The 23747-nt window shown below is 50.0% G+C and overlaps 1 protein-coding gene across 5 annotated transcripts in view; it reads left to right on the top strand.

Annotated features, from left to right (window-relative positions):
* Positions 1-23747, top strand: part of MICAL2 (microtubule associated monooxygenase, calponin and LIM domain containing 2) — a 215152-nt gene that overhangs the window by 29073 nt on the left and 162332 nt on the right. For 4 of the 5 annotated variants that reach the window (XM_060303498.2, XM_060303495.1, XM_060303494.1 and 1 more), the window contains one exon: positions 19982-20322. In XM_060303498.2, the coding sequence (XP_060159481.1) occupies positions 20059-20322 (264 nt within the window). In that variant the 5' untranslated portion in view covers positions 19982-20058. Of the gene's footprint in view, positions 1-4675; positions 4694-19981; positions 20323-23747 lie in introns of those variants that run through there. The other variant, XM_060303496.1, reaches the window with a different exon arrangement.

The raw sequence follows: 23747 nt of genomic DNA, 5'->3' as shown, positions 1-23747 counted from the left end.
TAAGAGCCTTCCCACTGCTCTCCTGGCCCTACTCTGTCCTCTTCAATGCTGCCAGAGACCTTCCTCAAAGACATGTCTGCCTGTCACTCTCCCACTGGCCTTCAAGGGCCCCCTCCAGTGACTTTCTAGACCATTTGTCCAAGAGTTGAAAATTTCCTCTCCTTTCCACCCCAGCTCCAGTCCCACAACTCCTGGAACAGATCTCCACATCCAGGACACGTGTTCCCTCTGAGAAGCTTCCCTCACTCTCCCAGCAAAGTTGGGGCCTCCTCCTCTCCACTCCCCTAGCGCTTTGTTCAGATCTCAGGTGTGTCACTGGCTGAGTCGAGTTTTGTCCACTCGTCTGTCTCCCCCACCAGCTGTGGAAGCCTGGAAGGCAAGGATCCGTCTTCCAGCCTCCCTGTCTGAGCCGGGCAGCACCAGGGCTGGGCACATGGCAGGGGAGCAACAGTGTTTGTTGGCTCAAGGAGTTCAAGCCCTGAGGTTTCTTCAGGGCTTTATGGCTCACGAAGTCCTATCTTCTGTCTCGTGCGGGCCTCGTACCTGGGGAGGGGTAGTCAAGTCATCCCCATTTATTTTACAGACATGGAGGCTGAGGTCTGAGCTCTCAGACTATAGGCTGTTAAGGTCCAAGACCCACATCTCCTGTGAACCAGGCTAGTTCTAGTTCTGGTTTCTATAACCAAATTTTATAATTAGAGAGAACCCAAGAGGTTATTTAGAGCAAACCCCTCATTACCTGATAGGGAAACTGAGGCCTGGCCTGAGGATATTTTCTCAAGGTTGCATGACCCACTGCTGTCCAGTAGAGATTTGGAAGGCAGGGCCTAGATTTCCAGTCTAACTTTCTTTCCACACCCCTTCTCTCCTCCTCTGCCTCCCTTCTGTATACAGCCGTCAGAGTCCATTTGGGGACCATCTGTCTGCATTTACAGGAGGGTGAAGAACTTACAGAATGCCCTGAGTCAGAGGGAAGGTAGAATAAAACTGACCCTGCCTCAGGAGCTTCCCTGGAGGTGTGAGACCAGGGGTGGGTGGTGGGTGGGGGCTGCAGAGCCCAGTGGAGGGGGGAAGGAGGGGAGGGTGAGGCTAGGGCAGGGAACAGGCCCCAGAGGAAGGGCAGCCGGCAGGCATGGCTGGGGATTCAGAGGCTGGCCTCGTGGGCACTGAGGATCCCCGGTGGAGGGAGGCTGGAGAGGGTGAGGAGTCCGTGTTGAGATGCTGAGCAGCAGCGTGAGAAAGGGGTTGGCGGGATCTAGGGGAAAGCTGCTTTCGTAGTTCTGGTTCTTAGTGTCTGGGCAAAGAGGTCCTGATCAGCCAGCCTGCTGGGGCCTGAAAATCCCTCCCGTTTCCCGGAGAAACACAGAAAGTGGAGTGCGTGCATAGAGGAGGGTTGAACGATAGACAATTCCATCATTGTCTGAAATGTGTATGGGGAGGGAAGTGTGTGCATTGCTGGCCGGCTCACCTCTATTGTGCTCAAATGAATTTTGTTTTGTTTCTGATTGACCACACTTCCAGATGGTCTTTTCCCCCATCTCAATCTTAGGGCTCTCCTGAAACATTCATTCCGTCCAGACATGATACAGGACCAGGTTGGTCGTGCTTTTTCCAGTTTCACCCTGCCTCTTCTTGCAACTTCCTAGACACACAGACTGGGATCCTGGTACTGACTGCAGGCTCTATCTCCACTGGCAGGTTGAAACATACACTTTGCCCAAATTACGGAGAATGTGAATTTTGCCAAATAGGTACCTTGACCTTGAGTTGTTTTCCAACACATGACCAGGTTATAAACTTCTGCAGGGAAAGTGTGCAGTGTCACATCATTATTGTTTACTCCTTTGGCTTACGTTACACTCTACATTTCATCAAGATCAGTTCATCTTCATAATAAGTAAATCTTCATTTACTCCCATTTCACAGATGAGGAGTTTGACTTAGGCTGTGACCTGCCCAGCGTTAATGTAGCTGTCTATGGGCTGAGCTGGGCCACAGCCCAGGCCTCCTGTTTATAAATTCTCTCATCTTTATACCCTACTAAGCTTCACCCATATGCAAATTTCTGAAGGGCCCAGGACATAAGAGGAGCTCAATAAATATTTGTTGAATGAGTGAACTTTGGCTATTTTTTTCCTTTTTTTGGGGGGGTGGGGTGGGGTCACTCTTACCCATGAATGGATCCTTTTTGGCAGCAAAGGGAACACTACCCTGTGAAGTATTTGAATTTCTTTCCACGATAAGGAACTAGTGAGTTCTCTTCTCACCCAGCCTCACCTCCGGGAACTGGGTCACGCACACTGAATAATTAATTCCTTGAGTCTTTAACTCCTGATGCTGAGGTGATCTGACCAACATTGGTCTTGAAAGGTCCCTGGCAGAGACAGATCCTATTGTTTGTCATCATACACCTTCAGATGACCCATCTCATTGCTCACAGGGAATACTCTTGGCCTAATCAGGTCAGACTTCCAGCAGCTTAATTCAGTTCCCTCCTGCCACTCATCCCCATCAATCTCCCCTAGAGCAAAGGAGAGAGATCTTTGTGGGTTATCTTAGGTATTTAGGGTTCTGTAGGGACAGGAAGGCCCACCTCTCCTTTCTCACTCCCCCTCTGAACTCCTTAAGATTTTGTGGCAAGGGCTGGAGAAAGAGCAGCAGACCATGTCAGGTTGGGAAGGGATGCATGGGGCTGGGGAGGCAGTTATCAAAATACCTGCTGGGCCTGCTCTTTCCCTGAGTGATACTTGGGTCATGTTGCTTAGAGTCTGCAGGGGATCCAGCTGGCCTCGTTAGAGCAACCTAATTAGATCTCGAGGTCAGCAGAGTAGAGTGGAAAAAAGAGTAGGCTGAGGTGAAAAGACCCACGATCTGGTGCTGGTTGTTCACAGCTCATCGGCATGGCATGGCCATGGGCCAGTTGCAGAATTTCACCTGCCCTCAGATTTCTTATTAAGGAAGTAAGGGAGGCACAGAGGGTTGTGGCATCTTAAAGGGGCCTCCTAGACTCCCAGTGCCCACTCTGCCTGTCCTCGTGATCAGCACCGTCTTCTCCTCCAGGTCGCCACCTCCTCTGCTTGCTTCTGTAGGCATTTTCTCCTGGACTTTGTAGCGTTGCCTCTCCCCTGCCCCACCCCTAGATATGCCAGAGTGCAGATAAAAACTGCCTGTTGCTGCCGTAGTCTCCTGCCAAGCAGCCTGGAAAAAAAAAGTCTAATGATTTGAAAGTGCATTGGGGACCTAGGAGGTACAGGTTGGTATAGGAGGGGAGTGGGATTAACCTGTGAGTGGAAAGAAACCAGCCCAGGTTCTTAGGGGTTGTTGGGATATCCAAGATCTTCATGTCCTGAGGTGCCTGGACTCTGTCCAGTTGTTTGACCAAAGGATACTAGATATGTTCTTAAACACATGGCCCCAAGTTTACCATCTTCTTCCCTGGCCAGGCTCTGTGGCCAGGGGTGACCAGGCACTCTGGAGCAATAATGATTGTGGTGTTGGTGGAAAGCTGCTCAGGGGGAGCTAAGAGATGTCTCAGACAAACAACTAACACACAAAGGGCAAGGGTTGAGGAGGGTGGATCTGTCTCTAAGACTCATGATCTTGGGGCGTGAAAGCTGGAAAGAGCCTACAGATCATCTGATTTATTTCTCCAGTTTTATGGGTAAAGAAACCAAAGCCCAGAGACGTGACTTAACCAGACGCATAAAGCAAGCTAGAGGTGGAACCCGAGATGCAAGCCAGGTCTCCTGATTCCCAGCCTTGGAATCACAAACCTGATACAAAGTGGCTATTTCCCCAGTGCCATATTGCCTCCTCTCCGTGGGTTCAGCCACTGCCCTTTCCACTCCTCTCCTTGACCCTGGGCTTGATTGTCCAAGGTGTTATCAGGGCCCACAATAACCTCCTTGTTTATCGAGGCCTAATAAAACCTGGGTGTGACATCACCACGAGGTTGAGGCTTCTCTCACATGTGGGCTGTTTGACTTGTACTCAGGGATTTAACACTGTTGGGTCAGCAGTATTCTGTTTTATGGTGTGGCTTGGGGTGAAAGATTAATGCAAGACAGGAAATGAAGGATCTGATGGCCCAGCCTCAGCAATAGTGGACTCTCGTGGGTTTATCATTCAGACAGAAATCAGCTTTGTTGCTAATCATGCCTCTTTCTGAGACTCTGGAGCTGAGGGCATGAATCAAGTGCAGCCTGCACCATCCCTTGCTCTGAGAGGGGGCGCTTTGGGTTAGAGGCTGTCCGCCCCATCGCTGTGTTGCTGGCACGTAAACCAGAACAGAAGCCATTGATTTTTTTCTCGAGGGCTCCATTTGGCTCAGCACTTCCTGCTGAGCTCAAGGAAATGTATCGTGAGCTCTTTCCATTGAGCAGGCGCTGGGTTTACATATTTTACCTTGTTTTTCCTCCCTGCGGCCCTCTGAGAGGTGAGCATGGCTGTTTGTTATATCGAGGAGAAAATGGGCAGATCCAGGTTAAATAACTAGCCCACGTCCCACAGGGGCCAGGGCTCAGATGCAGGGGGTCCGATCTTAAAGCCTTTCCTCGCTCCACATTTCACACGGCCTCTTTTTGCATGGAGAAGGGAGAGCTGGGCCAAGTGGGCCGGGCATTGACTGAGGCATCAAGCATTTATGATGGGACTTCTGAGTGCCGGGCTCTGGCTTGGTTGTGGGGATGCAAAGGTGAGTAAGACCTGGTCCCTTTATTCCCAGGAGTTCATGGCCTGACCTGGTGGCAGGACAGATGTGTATAGAGTCACAGCCACTGCTCTAAGCAGTGTCATAATGAGTCACACACCAAGTGCTCTGAAAGCACTGAGAAGAGAGCAACGCGCAGGGAAACTGGCACCAAGCATGTGCTCTGGGACTTGGGTATTGAGGGGTAAGTAGGAGATTGCCAGGCAGAGAGTTTTCCAAGTGAAAGATGTGGCGGTATGAAGGCTTGATTCGGTACTTGGAAGTGAGGAGTCATGGGCATATTTTCTCAGCTGATGTAGAAGGAGTGGAACTTTCAGTTGGGAGATAAGCTGGGGGAGGAGGGGTTTGGGACCAGACCGTTAAGGGCTTTGTAAAACACTTGCTAATTATGTGAGAGTCGTTGAAAGAAACATCAGACCAGCAGAGATTCTCCAGATATGAATTCTCCAGGCGTCTGAAGTACCTTTCCCTGTAGAAATGTTTGTGGGACTTGTGTTCAGACAGTTTGTGTCCATTTTCTACATTTTGTGTCTCCCGAACCAGTGGAGGTGTTTATTGATGGCGCTAGGGCATTGGGGTGGGATGGGCCACACTGACAGTTCATATTTAAAATGTCTCAGATTCCTCTTGCCAAATAAGCTGATAGCAGACACCCTTGTGGGTTCATGTGCAGCCTGTCTCTCCAGGGATTGTTTTGCATTCCAGACAAAGCCACACAGTAATTCTGCAGCAGCTGGGGGTGTGGGGTGAGAAGGCTACTTAAAGATCAGCGAAAATATATTGCTGTTTTTAAGGACAATATTTACAAGGCAAAAGTATCTAGGAAGTGATCATTTGCCCTGAGGGTGAGCCAGAATCTTTTAAAAATCCCAACCCTTTAGAGTGAGAAGGGTCTTGGGGAAGAGAGCGAGCCTTTCAGGAACTCGTGCCTCTCTCCTCTCTAATGAACTCCTTGCCGAGGTCTGCCCCAGGAAACCTATTCTGGAAGCAGAACTTTGAGCCTGACGTACCCTTCACGGAGGGGAGGGGAGCAAACACCCGGAGAGCGATCTGGAGTCCAGGTCTTCCTGGTCTCGTATCACAGTCCATCTTTTGTGGCCCCCTGGATTTCGTTTCTTTACAAGGAAAGAGGAAATCCTTTCTGGGATGGTGGCTGCTTTAGTGAATGTGTTTTTCAGAACATAAGCCCAAACACCTAGAGAAGTGTCCAGCGCCTTCATTCAGCCAACCCAAATGTCTTACATCGGGATGGCAGGAAACTGTCTCCCGAACCTTGACAGAAAATTCACTGGCTCAGTCACATCTTCTGTGGTCCTCCCTGGGGCTGCTCTCTGTTGGGGTGTGGGTCAGGGAGGGGCGTTTTGACCCACCGAGTGAGGAATGGCCAAGGCAGTCGCTGGTCCTGGAGTGCTTGTCTCAGCATCTCTGAGCTCACAGGAACGTGTTCTTTGAGTGTCACCTGGAGAGCCAGGTGTCCCTCCCCTCACAGCTCTGTGGCCCCCCTCACACAGGCTCACATCACCCTCCAGGTCAGCCTTTGTTGTTGGTAACAGCTGTTACCAACCTGTCAAGCTAATCATCTCAGAAGTGGGGTCAGCAGCTGAGTGTATCTTAGGGACTGGTTCTGCCCTAATCAGAGAGGCCTTTCTGTATTTACTGTCTGAAACCTTGCATGGTTTTAAAGAGCTTTTGTGAAAACAGTTCATAGGAGACTTCAGTTCCTCTGCATAGTAAGGATGTGGCCCAAACAGTCTTTCTCTCCCCCTTCTGCTCAGACACCTGAACCAGCCCCCTGGTAACGGCACATTTGACTTGGGCACAGAGCCCCTTGGGCGGGTCCGGTGAAGGGAAGACAGCATTGCTCAGGGCTGTCTCGCCCTGTCAGTCTCTGGCCTGCTCACCCCGCAGAGGCTGCATCTGAGAACCATTAAGCTGTGTTCACTTAGCACATTGCCCGGCACAAGGTAATTGGTATCTGTGGGATGAATATAGGAACAAACACATAACCAGCAAGTAAACCATCCCATTTTCCAGCAGAAGCAAAAAGGACTGAATATCTCTCAGGCTGAGTTGAATTGCCCGAGTGCTGTCCACGATCCAGCACGCACTCCAGGAAAGATCCCTCTGGTCCCGGGCACGAAAGGAATTACAGACTCTCCTATCTCCTGGTTTGGGCCTGGAGGGAGGGCCAGAAGAACTTTCATCCACATCCAGAAATTCCCCCACTCAAGACTATGAGTCCTACTTTCAAGGCTTAAAACAAGCCTAACATACAAACAAAGAACAGTAACAGCAACAAAGCATGGGAATGTGGGCCCCGGCGCAAGCCAGGCAGAGTCCATCCTGCTGGCGACCACTGCTTGCCCAGTCCGTCCCCGCTTGGCTGAGAATCCCATGCTTGGACGTGTCTCCCAGGAGCCTCCCGACGCGTATCCTTGTTTTGTCAGACTGCTTTTCTGCAGCACAGGGCTTTTCACATTTAAATCACAGATCCCAGCTTCCCAAGTGTGTTGACATGTCAGTAGGTTTCGAACAGCCCATTAGGCTTTTCTGACTCAGGCAGGGCTCACCTGCCCGTGCATGTGCACACACCTGCTCGGAAAGGTTGAATGCAGTTGATAGGCCGTTGTGTGGAGACTGGGGTAATGGGTGTGCCCAGCTGAACTGCCGGCTGGGTGGACACCTCACTGGAAGAAACAGGCAAGCATCTCCCCTTCCCAGGCCCCGGGCATACCTGCACAGAGGCCAGCTGACCTCCGAGATCCAGGGAGGTATTATTTACATTGCTAATAACATTAATTATAATACAAACAACAAAGCATGTCTAATTGCATATCAGGAAATTAATCCTGAAATTAAAGGCCTATAATTCAAATGAAAAATGTTTTAAGTCTTTTAAGTGAACTCTAAAGGTGGTACAGTGAGCGCTGTTCCATTCCTCCTGAAATAAATTTTTACCGGTAAATGTTCATTCATTCAACAAACATGTACTAATTACCTACTAGGAGCCGACACCACACTGGCACCAAAATTACAAAGCTAAAAATCAGTAGACAATTCGTTAATGGGTGAATTAGTCCAAAGGGACATGATACAAAAAGTTGAATTATTTGATTAAATATTGATTGAATGCCAACTGCATACTTAGAACTGAGCTGAATATTCTGGGAAATAGAACAGTAACAAAAGACACTGGCCTTTTCCTTAAGAAGTTTATACACTATATTGTCCAGACAGGCATAATGCACAAACCTGTGTTGGGTTCAAGGCTAAATGAAGTGCCAAATGGCCGGTTCTGTGTCTCATATGACCCCATGTGTGTTATAACTGTCTGTCTCTAGGAATTACTACTAGATGGTAGTTTCTCAGAAGCTGGGAAGACAGAGCTTGTTCCCCTGGTATCCAGAGTGCCTAGCAGTTTCCCCCTTGGACCTCAGGCTGCAGAGATTCTGTGTGGGAGTAGGCCCAGGAAGCTGTATTTTTGGACACTTCCTAGTGAATCGTGTGGTGTAGAACCAGGTTTGGTGACCTCTGGCACAGACTCTGAGAGTAAGAAGAATGCATGTGAAAGAAGGGTCAGTATGGGATGGGGAGACTTTTGTGCCTGAAAACTCCGGCTCATCCCTTAAGATCCAGCTCTGGCGCTGCTTCTTTGAGCCTCTCTCCAGGCTGTGGGTCACTCCATCTCCCATCTCTGTGTCCACACGTCTTGGTACCTACCTCTACTGCAGCTCTTAACTATAATTATTTAAAATTGCTTCCCTGAATAGACTGTGATGTCAGCACATAGTAGGTCTTCAATTAGTACTTCAGGGCCTGACTTTGCTTCAGAGGTTGGGTAAGATTTGAGCAGGGATGGGAGGAGGAAGGCAGAGACCAGATGTGGAGCATTAAATGGGCCAGTCTGTCTGATGCAGCCACAGGGGAGCCCTAAGGCCTTTAGGAATTGAGCCTAACAAGGAAATGGGGGCTGCGTGGAGGGGGCTGACAAGCCCATCATGGGAGTTGGGACTTATACAGTGGGGCTTAGGGAGCCCTGAGGGCTGTATGAGCCGTGTGGGGTGGTGCAGACAAGACGGGAAGGGGAAGACGCGAACTGGAGACGAGTGAGGAGGCTCCCGGGGTCATTCTGGTGGTGGTCAAAGAGGAAGGGCAGTCACAGTTCACGCCGCCACACAGCCTGAATTTTGTGGCTGCTCTTGATTGGATTTTACCAACAAGCAGTGGTTATTGGACATGTGCCATTGCCAGAGGCCCTGGATATGCAGCACCTGGCGTCAGAGAGCTCACGGTCCAGGGAGGCGGGCAGGCCCAAAAGTAGTTCATGCGATAGTCTGTATGCAACCAGCACTGGAACCTCCACGGAGTACAGTGTAGGAGAAGGGGGTGTGGGGAGACCAAGGTAAGACTTCAAAGAAGAGTTGCAGCCAAGGATACCGCCTAGCCTGGCGTCAGAGTTTCCTCCTCATGTAACCCAGTGGAGTCAGGACTGTTATTATCTCCATTTTATGGATGAGGAAACTGAGGTTCAAAGAAATTAGGTGACTCATCTAGGCTCACACACCTAGTAAGTGGTGGGTCAGGTTTGTAACAAGTCTGCCTGACTCCAGAGCCCACACTGGGACCCCTGACACTCTGCTGCCTTTGATGTTTCAGCCCTAAAGCCGACTGGGTTTTTACCAAGGGAACGGAGTCTGGATGGGCCTTCTAGATGGAGGGACCAGCATAAGCAGAGGCACAGGGAGGGGGGCCTGGAAGAGTTCAGTTTGTTAGGGAGCTACAGATGCAGATGGCTCAGTAGGTCTGGTCGTGGGGTCAGGGAAATGGTGAGGTGGCAGGCTGGAGAGCAGGCAAGGGGCGAAGCAGGAAGGTGGGTTTTGTCTTGCTCTGCTGAGATGTTTGGCTCTCACCCTGAAGTTGCTCAGGTAGCTGCTGAAGGGTTTGAAACAGGAACAGAACCTGACCACGTGTGCATTTCTGGTGGAAAGATCTCTCTGGCAGCAGCTCCAGAGAGAGGCTGGTGGACTGGAGGGAGCAAGCAGGAAGGGCATTTATGAGGAGGTATTGAGAGTTAAACGAGAGGGGAGGCTGGACAGGAGGCAGTGACTGGGGCTATTGTGGAGGCAGTGCTTGGTGACTGGCTGGCTCCTCGAGGTGAGGGAAAGGGGGCAGAGGAGGTGACTCCAGGGGTGTGGCGTGAGAGTCTGGGTACAGATGGTGCTGTTCACTGAGGCTGGGGGTGCCAGGGAGGTGAAGGCGGAAGGTAAACTGACCACGTGTCAGGTCTCTGCAAGACAGTCAGGGGAAGAGTGTAATTGGCAGTTGAATACAGGTCTGGAAAGCAGCTGGAGGTTCACGACAGAGGGATAGCTTGATGGGTCATTGGGATGTAGATATTGGTTGATCTGTGGATGTGTTGAGGTCCTTGAAAACGGGAGGAGTGTGCAGATCAGAATCTGGGGGAATTTCAGGGGCATTCAGAGAGAGATGTGTCTGCACAGACTGAAGATGGGAGAGACCCTGGGCAAGATAAGGTCCACTAAGTGACAGTTAGCTGTAGCCACAGAGTTGGCGGTGGCCTTGGGCATGATGCCTAGGTGGGCTGTGTGTGGGAGGGGGAATGAGACTGTGGTAGATTAGAGGGTGAGTGGAAGTGAGGAAGTGGACATTGCCAGGCTGGACTTTCCTACTGGGAACCTAGACGGTGAGGGGAAGGAGGGAGAGTGCCATTATTAAGAGCAAATGTAGATCTAACTGTGGTTGAATTTGTGCACATTTTTGAGACTGATTTCACATTGTTAAATTCACACATCCAAAAAAGAACAAAAAACACTTTTGTTAGGCAATGAGTTCTTTTTTTTTGGTTTGAAAAAATGTAGTTACTTGGCACAATTCTTCAAAATGGGGGAGCCTTTGGAGAACAGACTCCATGAGACACGGTTGGGCTGTGAGCTTCTGGGGCAGGGACTGCTCTGTGGTTGTCCTGGGCTCCTGGGTATGGTGTGTGCAGAGCGAGCAGGCGTTGTTGAGAAATCCTTTTCAAGTTCACTTTTCCATGACGTTTATGCCTCCTCCCCAGCATCCTTCTCTATCCTCCAGACTGATTACTAGGGTTGCAGTCCCTGAGGCCTGAGCTCAGCCATCCAGACACAAAGGCTCACCTGGGGGGTGACTTTAAGGGTGTGCTGGGCAAAGACTCGGTGGAAAATATGCTTTAACTGTCCCATCTCAGCTTAAGGTAGATAAGGGGAGATGATCGCCCTTACCATCTATGTGAAAATGCCCCTATTTCTGCTGTGGTTTGGCTTGGGCTACCTCGGGTGGTGGGTGTTATCCCCAGGGCAGTGGGCTGGAAGGACGCTGGAAAAGCACATCCTGAGCCCGCCCCACGAGAGGCACCTTCATCTAATTTTCACAGGGACTCTGTGTTGTTTGTGACTTGCTCAAGGGAATGCTGGGGACTCGGAAGTCCACATTCTTTCCACCACACCACATAGGCTTCCAGGGGCTTCCTGAGGGCTCAGGGGTTATTGAAACCAAGGAAACGACTAGCCTATCTGTCCCATTCTCTTGTCTTATTATAGGGTATATAATAAGGTATATTCACCAGAGGGTGTATATGTGTGTGGGGAGGTTCCTGAATGAGGGGTGGTCAGGCATATTTCTGGGGGTTAACCTCCAGTGACAAATCGGGCATTCCTACCATGCTATGGTTTACCTACTGGATTAATTGATATTTCCTGCCTCACAGATAAACCCTTGATTCTCAGTGTCTTCACATACTTCAGGTTTATTTCTCACATATGTGAAGTCCAAATGTTCCTGGTCATAGACTGCTTTCCTGCAAGTGGGCATCAGGGAGCCCAGCTCCTTCCTTCTCATGGCTTTGCCGTCTCGCACATGTGATTTCCGTGGCTGCTATGCTCTGGCGGAAGTGGAAAGAGCCTGGAGGATTGCCACGGGAGGTTCTCATGGGTTGGTCCTAGAAGTTGCGTGTGTCACTTCTGCTCACATTCCATTGCCTGGAACTGGTCACGTGGGCTCACACAGCTGCAAGGAAGGGCCCAGGAGGAAGGAGCAATGTGTCTGGCGATCAGCTGGCCTGCCTCTGCCGTGCACATGCCGTGATGGCATGTGCAACAGATCTGGGCTGATCTGGACCTGCCCTTGGGGAGTTTTTAGGGAATCTGTACACTGCAGGGAAGAATGCTCCCTGCTTTCAGGGAACTGCAGTCTGCTGGCTGCACTGTCTAGGGACTGTCAGAACACAGGAGTGTTCTCCCCAGGCAAGGGATGGTAGGCGCTGAAAGCTAAGAGCAGGGAGCCCCTACCCAACCTTCCCTATGGATGTTGAAGCAGATTTTACAGGTGCTGAGTGAGGGAGGGGCGGCATTGGTGGTGGTGGCCTGGGGAAGGCAGAATAAGAGATAAAAATTGGAATTTGGCAGGGCTGAGCTTCCAAAGGCTTCCTGGAGTCAAATGAGATTTGGAAGGAAGACTGAGAGGAGCCCAGATGACTTACAAAAAAAACAAAAACAAAAACAAAAACCAAGAAATTATGCCATTGAGCCAAATAAAAAAACAGCAGGATTCTTTCACTATTTATTTTATTACACTTTAACTCAAAAGTATTTTAGATAATTTGCTTCATTGTTAATTAGGCCACAAATTCTGTCCTCTGGCCTTGGACAGCTCCTACTGTAAGGTGGCGATGGTTTGTTTTTTTAATGCATTTTATTATATTTTTTTTATTGTGGGAAAATATGCATGACAAAATTTACTATTATGACCGTTTTTAAATGTTCGAATTCAGTGGCATTAAGTATATTCACATGGTTGTGCAACCATCACCACCATTGATCTCCAGAACTTTTTCATCATCCCAAATTGAAAATCTGTACCCATTAAACAATAACTCCCATTTCCCTCTTCCCCCAGCCCCTGTCTTTCTGTCTTTATGAATTTCTACTTTCTGTCTCTATGAATTTGCTTATTCTAGGTATCCCTCCCATTAGTTTTGAGATAGGGTGGCCTCCTGGAAATTGGAATTTGGAGTTCACAGTACTCCCAGGCAGCCAATGGGTCATGAAGGTGATTTAGGGCATATGCAGAATAGGCTGCTGAGTTTTTAGTGGTGAGATGGGCTTGGTGTGTGTGCTGAGATGAATGTTATTTTGTCAGGTCCTAGCCTATAACCAGGTAGGCAGGTGTCCTTCTTGTGGGGTTGACTGGCAGGGGGTCTGTGGGCATAGCTGAGATCATGTCAGAGGTATTATCTTCCCCACTTTCAAGTCTGTGGTCCAGTGAGCAGAGGTGTGGCAGGAATGCAGTCTTGGGGACCTCATCCCTCACCTGTTGGAATGTAAGCCCGTTCATTAGATTAGCAGTGTCAGGGCTTCTTACAGGATGGCCCTTTCTTTTCTGGAGAAGAATGGCATTGCTAGTGTGGCTGGAGCCGTACAGGCCTGAGGAAGAGAAGATACATGAGACCAAGATAGTCTAGTCAGGGAGAGAAGACTCCAGGACTTGGAACGTATAGAGGAGGGAGTTATAAAAGCTGTGTGTGCTTCCAGTAGAAAATCTGGAAATAAAGAAAAGTATAAACCTAAACATAAATCATCTGAAATACCATCACACACATGACCACTGTTCACTTTTGGCTTGTTTCCTTTCTCCTTTAGATATTACTCTAAGGAGTTGGAATCATATCGAGTACTTGAATTTGTATCCTGCTCTTTTCACTCTGATTTAGGGCATACGCATTTTCCAGAAGGATTAAATGTCTTTATAAATATTATTTTAAAGGACTGCCTAATCCTTTATTGTTTGGTTGCTCCGTAACTTATGAAGCCACACCCCGTTGTTGACGTTTGCAGTCTCTAGGAGCCTGAAAGAACTTCAGGGACTACAGAACTTAACCCATTTAATTGACACGGCGGCTTCAGTAAAAGCAGGTCGTATTATTTCCGTCTCCATGGCTCATATCAATCGGTGACGAAGAGCGTGGATTTTGAAGTGAGATGGAACTGGGCTCATTTTACAGCATGTCCACTCGGTACCTTGGCAAATGGGGGGGGGTTGCTTGCCCCTCTGAATCTGCCTTCTCTTCAGTCAAATAAGGATGGTTGAATGAGATCATGGATGTAAAGGACCTGGGACAGGGTCTGGCACCCGTGAGCAGCTGAGCAGTGTGGTTGTCGCTGTTCAGATGAGGCTCAGTCTCCTCATGCCCAGGCCCGAGTTCTGCCCGCCTCAAAGGCTTTGCTTCTCCTAGAGAATTCTTAAAAACAGGCTTAGCAGTACAAGCAGAGATGTGGGACACTGGCCAGAAATCATGGTGGAAAAATTAAAAAATTTGTACGTGTGTGTTTGTGTACACACATGCATACAAGCATGCATATATGCAATCCATACACACATAGACATACATTTACACACATACTCATATATATGCATACATGTACGTGAACACACGCACACACACGTAGCAGCCACACATGGCAAATTTATACTTGCTTAAGGAAAGTGAGATGAGCAAGTTCTGGAATTACCCCCTACCCCCAAAGTCCTTGCTTCTTACGGAGTAGAAACAGAGAGAGAGAGAGAAGCACCCTACCCCACAGACTTCTTGTGAGGACCCCATAGGATACTGTGAAAGAGCCTGGCTGCCGTGGCCCCTGGTGATGTTGGCCTCCTTCCTGGCACTGTGACCGGTCAGCATATGGGTCTCTGGCTCATGGGTTCGGGGTTGGGAGGTCAGTCTCAGGTCATCCTGGGATCTGTTACTGTGAGTCATTCCACAAGGAAATGGACTGAGGCGAGGAGGTGGGAATGTGTGAGGTCATTTCAAGCCAGAGCAGTGGAGTCAAGTTGCTATTGAAAAGGAGTGAGGGGAGGGCTGGGGATGGAAGAGCAAGATCACATGGCCTTGGCCTCTCACAGGAGGAGCAGCACAGAAGGCCAGGGCCTGCAGTGCCCCTGGAGTCTCTTTTCCGAGCTCCCCACCCTGGGCCGGTGTAGACAGAGGGCAGTGTCCAGGCCCTGCTGCAGGCTGGGCGCTTGGGTGGGCTTTCACAGTACGTCTCTTGGGTGCGTTTTCATTAGCCTTTCCAGTCGGGGCTCCGGATGGCATGTGTAAGTAGACTGCGTGTGTGAGTTCAGCCTGCATGGAAGGGGCTTTGACTTCCTGTGGGTGATCTCAAGGGCTAGAACCAGGAGTGGGGAGGAGCTATTGGAGAGACAGCATTGATCTCCCTGGAGAGCAGCTGACAGGAATCATCTCACCGAGGCTCTCTTCCAGCCAGAGGAGGCAAGGGTGGGGCCGGCTGCCCCAGGAAGTGGTGCGTGCTCCACTCGGGGAGTTGACCGAGGGAAGGCTGGGACCCCTGGCTGGAAGGAGATTCAAAGTGGCCCTTTCGGTCCCTTCCCAACGCTGGGAGTTGCCCCTTTAGGTTCAAGTTGGTGTCACGTGCCCTGGTAGATGGAAAGCCAGGCCTCCCTGGGCCAGGTGAGAGGGTGATGCCTGCAGACACCACCTGTAAACCAGGTGTTCTGCCCATGCTGGGCCCTGCAGAGAGGCAGCGTGGGAGGCGTTTCCCACCGCCTTGGCCCTGGCTGCCTCCTGCCTCATCTCAGATGTCAGATCCAAGTAGCCATGACCCAGGGTCTTCCGAGTGCGAGGCACAGAGCCGGGGGCTTCTAGTCTTTCCAACCACCTGCGGGTGCACAGGGGTGAAGACCCCCATTTCACTGCCGTGGAAACTGGGCCCTGCCCCATGGCCCTTTGGGGAGGTTAACCTGGGAGATGGTAAGTTTGAATGGGGGGCTTGGCAGTGGAAATGAGGAGAGGGTTTGGTTTTTAGATTGCATTTACCTTGAAACATGTCTGTGAGCCTTCAGGGTAGGGTTGAGGGCTGTGCTTACCTCATGCTGCTTTGAGGGAAGGTTCTGCCCGGTGTCCCTCCCAGCCCTCCTTAAGTTTTTATAGAACTCTGTTTTATCCACTGCCTGGTCACACTCTTTGATGCCATTGGGCAGGTGATGAGGCCCAGGAAAGGCAGGGGGTGGGAGTCCCCACATGTGAGTGCATTGGCAGCTCTTGGGCCAAGGAGGCTCATCTCTCATTTTGAGAGCTACTCAGGGCCTCTGCATAAACCTTGAACTTGTCTCCCAGTTGTCATGGGCTAAGAGCCCATTACCAGTGCTAGGATCTGAGGCCCTGGGTTCTAATTTGTAACAGCCAGAGGCAGGGACAGGGAATTGCTTTGTGACTCATAAAGTCACATAGGCAGAACCACAAATAAGGGACTCCAGTTGGCAAAGACCAAATTGTTTCAAGGCTATTCTTAGAAACTAAAGCATCACGTCTTGTTTCTTCCCGGAAAATGCAGAAACCTTTCATATTTCTGAGTAGTTGGTTTTATTTATATTTCATATCAAACTCCAAAAAGGCAACAGCTGGGTGGTGATTGGCAAGGAAGGCTAACGAGAGCTATTACCCAGGATCCTCTGATTTAACTAAACCTTGATCTTCTTCTTTTAAGGAAAGAGAGGGGTATCCAGCAAAATACTGCACTCCAGTTTCTGGAAGCTGGGACTCAGACTCAGGGGAACCCTTCTAAATCAGCCTTTCTAGTTCACTCACAGAACTACCTTGTACCATGGATGTTTTCAGTTCATTACCCAAATTTCCTCATATGAGGTTCCCCACTTTTCTTATGAGGAACTTAAAACTTGGAAGCAGAGTTGTCCAAGGCTACACAGTTAGGAAGTGGATTTGACACCAGATCTTCTGTATAGAAAGCCCATGGCCTCTAATTGTAAAGTATATATAATTGCTTGACCTGGGAAGCTAGTACCAGCGGTCATAATTATGTTCCTTCTTCTCTTCCTTTTGGTCTGATGACGTTTGAGCCATCTGACAAATAGTCATGAGTGCTGGTCATCATGGAGTCACTAGGTGCTAAATACATTACCCACGTGATTGAATTCATTCCTTACCCCCCTGTGACTCGAGTATTGGTATCCCCACTGATCAGATGAGAAGACAGGCTGAGACAGACTAGATAAAATGCCGAGGGTCACACGGCTAGCGAGTGCGTGAGACCAGACTCACACCCAGGTTTGCCACACTCCGAATATCTGGATGCTTTTCTGGGAGGAGACCTACTCCGCATGGGTGTCAGAGTTATTTCTCAGGTCTCTGACTTCAATTGCAAAGCGGTTTTAAAGGTTGAGACTAAACCCTTTAGACGGCAGGGAGGCAGGGCCGAGCCTGGCACGGGCTGCGCGGACACAGTCCCAGGCAGGGCTTATCTTCTTCTGTCCAGCCATCTCCCTCCACCTTCCCGTATCTCACTCCAGATAAGAGCTAGTTCCTGGAGCTCTCACACCCACCCAGGGCCCTCAGCACCACTTTGTCTCTTTCCCTTGGGGCCCTAAAATTAAGTTGTTCATTTTTCTTTTGTGGGAGGAGGGGAGGCGGCTGGGGGGGTTGGGAGGAGTCAGGTTCTTCCAGTTTATAAATTATTCTCTGGGCGTCGGGTCTGGCTTGGTAACTCAAAACAGTTCACCATTTTAGACAAGGCGGAGTTGGCGACTTGGAGAATTGATTTACAAAACTCTTTTTTCAAACTAGTGCCTCCCCAGCTTCAAATCTGCCCCAGGCGATGGCTTCAGCATACATCACATCACGCTGGTGCTCCTAGGGCCAGGCTCTGCCATCACTCAGGAATCTCTCACTCCACAGCAACTCTGCAAGCTTTCATACAAAAGAAGCAGCTGAGGCTCAGAGCTTACATGGCTTAGGTGAAGCCAGGTGGGCAGTGAGGGGCCAAGCTGAGCTTTGGACCCAGGTTTCAAGAGGCCCAAAGCCTGTGGTTTTTCTCTGCACCACCTGCCCATCGTCAGAAAGGACTGGAGGATTCCAGTGGAACTCAGGTAGCTTTGCAGTTGTCAATCAGCTACTGCAGCCCTTGTTCAATCCCGGACATAGAAGTGGTTCCAAAGATAGATAAAGACAGAGGATGTTCATATGCTCTGAAAAGCGAACGAGCCTTGTTCTCTGTTTATGCTCTCTGGGTGGTGAGTCTTGCACATGGGGAAAGTTGAGACTTTCCCCATGTGCAAGAGGCAAAGTTTATGTGAGTGACGCCAACGTGAGCGCTGCAGACATTAAAGGAGCCGACTGATCATGTCTTTTGGTGCCAGCTTTCCAAGTTGGTTGAATTTGTTGAGTTGAGGGGACTAGAGTACGGAGTCCCGTCTGCAGAGTGGAGCTTGGCTGGGCCTGGAGCAGGGAATGTACTGTTCTCCCTTCGGCCGAGCCTGGTGCCAGGCCCGTTGGAAGCTCTTGGGGGAAGAGAGATGGGAGGGACGGGTCCTACACTGTATCCCGTGCCACTGCACCCATCAGTATCTGGCTGCCTGGAGAGCTTGTCGGCCCCCAGCAGGCGGCCCCTCACAGGTGGTGTCCAGCCAGGCCACATAACATGCATGTGTGTGTTTTTCTTTCTCCTGCTGTCCCAGCTTTCTCCTGCTTCCCAGCTTCTCCTCATTGTGCTGGGCAGCCCCTCAGCTGCCTCCTTCTCCAGTCCACCCCGGCCATCTTCCCAAAGACTTGTCTCACCCTGCTGCTCTGTCTCCTGAGCCCCACGGCCCTCTGGAGAAGCCAGGCCCCCCCTACGGCCTGCCCCAGACACCCCATCACACCTGGTCACCAGTCCTGAACTCCCGACACCTTGAACTTGCTGTCATTCTGCAGCTGTGCTGGCTCTTTCCAGACTCATGCCTTCATATGGTACATTCCCCAGTCTTCTAGTGAAAACCACCTTGTTCCTAAAATTGTATCGTTTTGGCATTTCCCTCTTGTGCCTCCTCTGGACTCCTCCAGGCTCTGTTTAACATCTTCTTTGGGCTTCCGTGTGCTGTGTTCATTTTTTACAAGTGCTGGCCTGGTTGTCTTGTAATCAACTATTTACGGGCCTGCCTTCCTCACTAGGCTCCGTCTTTGTATCCCCAACATCTAGGGTGATGCGTGGCCCTTGCTAAGGCACCAGTAGTTATTGCTGAATGAATGAGTAAAAGATGAAGGAAGAAGATAAACACCATTCTCTGCTTTCAGTTTTATAAAGCCAGCCCGCAATCTAAATGCACCCACTGTGGCATTTCGGTCTGGAGAGTGGGAAGCTGCCCAGCCCGAGGGCTTTGTCTCTGTTTGCTGACCTCCCCCTGCCAGGCCTCTGTCGGGGGTGGGGGGGGAGCTTGATATGCGTTTGCAGACCCCTCAAGCCCTCCTGGCAGCTGGGCCAGCCCCAGCTCCTTCACACTTATCTTCTTGCACTAGCTTTAGATTCTGGAAAAATAGCTGGTGCTTTGGAAAATCAGCTCTAATTTATTTTTGTTCCTTTGAAACTTAAATGACTTTCCTAAGAAAATGCCTGAGGTTAGAGTGGTGCAGAGAAGAAAGGACGATGGCCAAAACCCAGGCAAGCTATTTTTGTGATGTGAATGAACCTCCATCGCGGTTTTTCCTTCCTTCAGACTAAGCACTTGTTCCAAATAGCTCCCAGCTTGGGCTTACAAAGCACAGGCTCCTTTCGTGCATCAGGAGGAACCCCACGTGTCTCTCTCTCTTTCTGTATGTCTGACTGAGGTGGATGCTGTGCTTCTAGCAGATACTAGGAATGGAGAGGAATTTTGAGAAGTTGCCATTTGCCGTCTGTAGAAGGGAAAGACCCGCCTTCTGGTAACTAACGAAGGAAGACTTAAAAGTGTGGTGTCTAAGGATAGGTGGGATGGTGGTCATGAAATCTAGGGAGGCATGTGCTTTGCTTTTTGGGGGCTGTGCACTCATGTCATGTGATTGGGTTACGTTAACATTGGCACCAGGAATTATAGGTTTCCAACAGTGCTAAATCTGGTGTGCCCTTCTGGGGTTTGTTTGTTTTCCTTTTGCTAGTTAGTACTTCCAGAACCACTGCTCATAGCAAGATTGACCAGGTAACATTGACGTCAGCCAGGATAGATCTTTGGCAATGTGTAGTTCTTTTCAGCCGGGGGAGTGGAGTGTTGGGGAGAGAGAGTGCCAGCAAGGCAGCATTGCCAGGTTAGAAGGTATGATTATACCGGTCCTATGCATTATGTATGTTTAGTATTGAGTGTTATGTTTAGTATGTTAGTGTCTTAAAGGAATTGTATTTTTACCTCTCCACACCTTCTCCCCACTCTACCCTCATCCAGGAAGCTCACCTCTGCCTCTGCCTACCTTTGCAGGTGTGACGTTTCTCCAGGTACTTCATGGTGTTCTCCTCCATCCTCTCCACACCACTGCTCTACGTGGCTCCTGAAACATGGGGGAAAACGAGGACGAGAAGCAGGCCCAGGCCGGGCAGGTTTTCGAGAACTTTGTCCAGGCTTCCACGTGCAAAGGCACCCTCCAGGCCTTCAACATCCTCACACGGCACCTGGATCTAGACCCTCTGGACCACAGAAACTTTTATTCCAAGCTCAAGTCCAAGGTGACCACCTGGAAGGCCAAGGCCCTGTGGTACAAACTGGACAAGCGTGGGTCCCACAAGGAGTATAAGCGAGGGAAGTCCTGTATGAACACCAAGGTAAGGGAAACTCCAGCGTGGATGCTTCTCACCCTGTGGGCCACGTGGGTTGGCTTGTCGGGAGGTTAGGAAACTGTTGCCATTTTGCCATTGTAAGGTTCTTAGTGGGTGTGGATGTGTTTTATTGTTTGGCTCAGCTGAAGGTTGCCTTTGTCTGTATATGAACAGCTTATCCTGGTTGGGGGCTTCTGTCTCATGGTGGCCTCAGCAGCTCTTCTTGTGTCCTTCCCAAGGCGGAGAAGATGAAGGCATGCTTGATGCTATCCTGTTTCTACTATTACTACTACCACTACTTCTTCTAGTAGCTACTGTTTACCAGGTAGCTTCTTTGGGCCAGGTGCATTCTGTACGTGGTCTTGTTGAACAGCACAGTAGTCCTTTGGATCATTTAAGAGATATGAAATCTGAGAAGGCAGTTACCTTGCCCAAAGTTACGTAATAAGAAGGCAACCTCGATCTCTCTGATTCTAGGGCTTAGGCCCTAAATTCCCTAGAGAGGCATAATTAGAGTTGTGTCGCCCTGGGAGCAAACATTTTAGAAAGCTCCCTGACTTTAGTTGGGTAAGAAATAGATCTTTGGGGCTTCCCTGGTGGCGCAGTCGTTGAGCGTCTGCCTGCCGATGCGGGGGACGCGGCTTCGTGCCCCGGTCCGGGAAGATCCCACATGCCGCGGAGCGGCTGGGCCCGTGAGCCATGGCCACTGAGCCTGCGCGTCCGGAGCCTGTGCTCTGCAACGGGAGAGGCCACAACAGTGAGAGGGCCGTGTACCGCGCAAAAAAAAAAAAAAGAAATAGGTCTTTGGTCTTTACTGTCTTTTCTTCCCTCTCTCTCTCTTCCTCTTCACATCTCCGCATTCTCCACCTCCCCATCCCCTTCCTCTGCTCAGGATCCCACTCACAGCTAACCCTCCACAAGCTGGTCACTTTCCCCACTGAGTGGCCGTAGGCGACATCGGTGAACGTGGGGCTGCCCAGCGCATCACATCTCTGATAGCTCTGCACCACCCATCCCCAAATGGGCAGCCAGAAGTCAAGACTTCCCTGGGGGCTGTCAGCCCTGGGCACTGTTCCAGGCTGCATGTTTAGGTTAAAAGCAGCGAGCGAGCTGTATTTAGACCTCACAGGAGGTATCTCAGCCAGAGCCCTTGGAATTCTAGTCAGTGCCAATCCTAGACAAGAGGATTGAACTCTCCATAGAGATCAGGACTGTTGTGTTTTTGTTTTGGTGATGTGGAGCCGTTGAGTCCACCGTGGGATACGCCGCTTTCCCTTGCCCCGGGGGAGACAGCTGCCAGGCTCCTCTGAGCCTGGGACGCGCAGACCGTTTGGAGCACAGGCAAGCATTCCATCAGGCTGAAGCAGCCCAGTCGCCTTAGCCCAGAGCATATTAGCCATCCAGGAAGGGCCTGCCTGTAACCTGCCAAGCTTCGGCCTTACACAGAGGAGAGGGAAGCGTTAAAGAATAACGGGGGGTGGGAGGTGGGGCCAGTATCCTAAGTGCCACCCCTGCCCAGTACCTCCTTTCCTAGTTGTTGTAACTTCACGGTTCGTGGTTCACTGGGCAGCTCTTCAGAGTTCCAGGAGGGGGAAGCTTTTAACTTTCAAAGCTTCACCCTTTTCCGTAACTGTATATGGTGGTTTTCTTTTAAAATGACCCGTAGAAGTCAGGCGGCTGGGGTGCAATATGTTTTCTCAAGGAAGATTTTCAGAGCTCTTATTGTATCAGAAAATGCATTGCCCCATACACCCAACAGTTTCTAGCTGCTGAGGGACTCTCTTGGTGATCTGAAGACAGACCTTCGGAGGGAGTCGGCCAGCGGAGGGATGGAATGGAGAATTGACCACCATGAAGATGTCCTTTCAAAAATCACTAGCTGGTTGCCTGGTCTGTCTGGCCAGCCCCTATTTTATAAGCTATGATGGCTTGAAGTGGAAGAGTCCTTACATCCTGTGGTTGGCAGGTCATCGTTGATGCCTAAGATATAAAGGAAAAGGACTGTCTTTAGTTAGTGAAGCTGGGTAAGAGTGGTTCTTGCCCAGGAATTTATACGCCTTTCTCAGGAGGAGGAGCAAAGACATTTGAAATGTGGTAACCCATCCCATAAAAACTACTTGGATCCTAAAGTGTAGAAGATACATTTGAAAATGCACTCTACGGATGGTTATGACTGTGCTAGGCTACTTTATCCTCATGTTTCAGAAACTCAAACTAACCTAAACAAAACAGGGAAATGAGGGAAGTGATTAACTCGTATAAACAGGAAGGTCCAGACACTCACAGTCTTTCCCATCCTCTCTCCTTCCATCTCTCTTAGATGTTTTGCTCTGTTTTGGCTTCATTCTTCCCTCCTGCAAACAGATTTTCTTCATGATGCTAGCCTCTCGTTCATATCTTTGTAGCTCTGTGACCCAAAAGACCAGAATCTTTCTCTTCCTGCTCGGTATGGAAAAAAATCTCAGGGAAGGATTTCAACTGGCTCACCCCTGGGCCAGTTATTGTGGCCAAAGCCAGAGGAGCTGACCACTGTCTTTGGCAGCCCTTTTAAACATCACGTGATTGACATGAGGGAGGAACAGGTCCCCAGGGATGTGGAGGTGGGAGATAGACAAACAGCAGGTGTCCTCTACCTGACAGGTGACTGCTTGTTTGCTTTCTGGTTATGGAACAGGCCTCGCCATGTTGGAGTCATGTGGCTGTGTAGTGCTCACTCTAAGAGCCTGGCGCTCCTGGTTGTGAGTCAAGCAAAACAGAACGCGGTCCTCCCTCTTTTCCGACATGAACAGACACTGTCTTGCTCACACACCTCACTTAGGTTTATCCTTTGGTATACTAGTTTACGTCGTCAAGCATTAGCCAAACGAGAAGTGCTGGGCATTACTGTGCACGTGGTTCATCATTAACGCTAAGCCGTGTAGCAAAGGCGTGTCAGGTACCAGGCCTATAGCCAAGCTCCTGCTTAGCCACAGGTAGAATGGGAATGAATGAAATGCAGCCAGAACTCCCACCTTCGCCCTGATGTGGATGCCTCTCGGCACCATCTGGAGTGGATCTGGGCCTCAGCTATTCACAAACATTAATTAGCCCCTTCCAGGCGCTATGAGCCCTGTCTGCTCCCTCATGCCAGCAGGACTGTGTGTGTGTGTGTGTGTGTGTGTGTTAGTGGTGATGGCAGCGGGAGATTGGTGACCGGGATCTATTTGGAGAAGATGACCTCTGGTACAGGTGCCAGGGGACAGGGAGGAGGACCTACAAGGTCCCTAGAGCAGTGGTCTAGGTGCCAGCTGCATAATCTAACTTGAGATCAGTGTTCATTATTGATTATTATGTATGAGGGTTTTGCCAGGCACTTAATAATTCTTTCCCTGGGTGTGATCTGTTTGCATAAGAAAGGAGTGAACCAACGAGCAAGCCAAAGAAACTCTTTC

This window comes from Globicephala melas, chromosome 8 (genome assembly GCF_963455315.2).
Source record: "Globicephala melas chromosome 8, mGloMel1.2, whole genome shotgun sequence".
Classification (NCBI taxonomy): domain Eukaryota; kingdom Metazoa; phylum Chordata; class Mammalia; order Artiodactyla; family Delphinidae; genus Globicephala; species Globicephala melas.
This window is presented reverse-complemented; position numbering and strand designations above follow the sequence as displayed.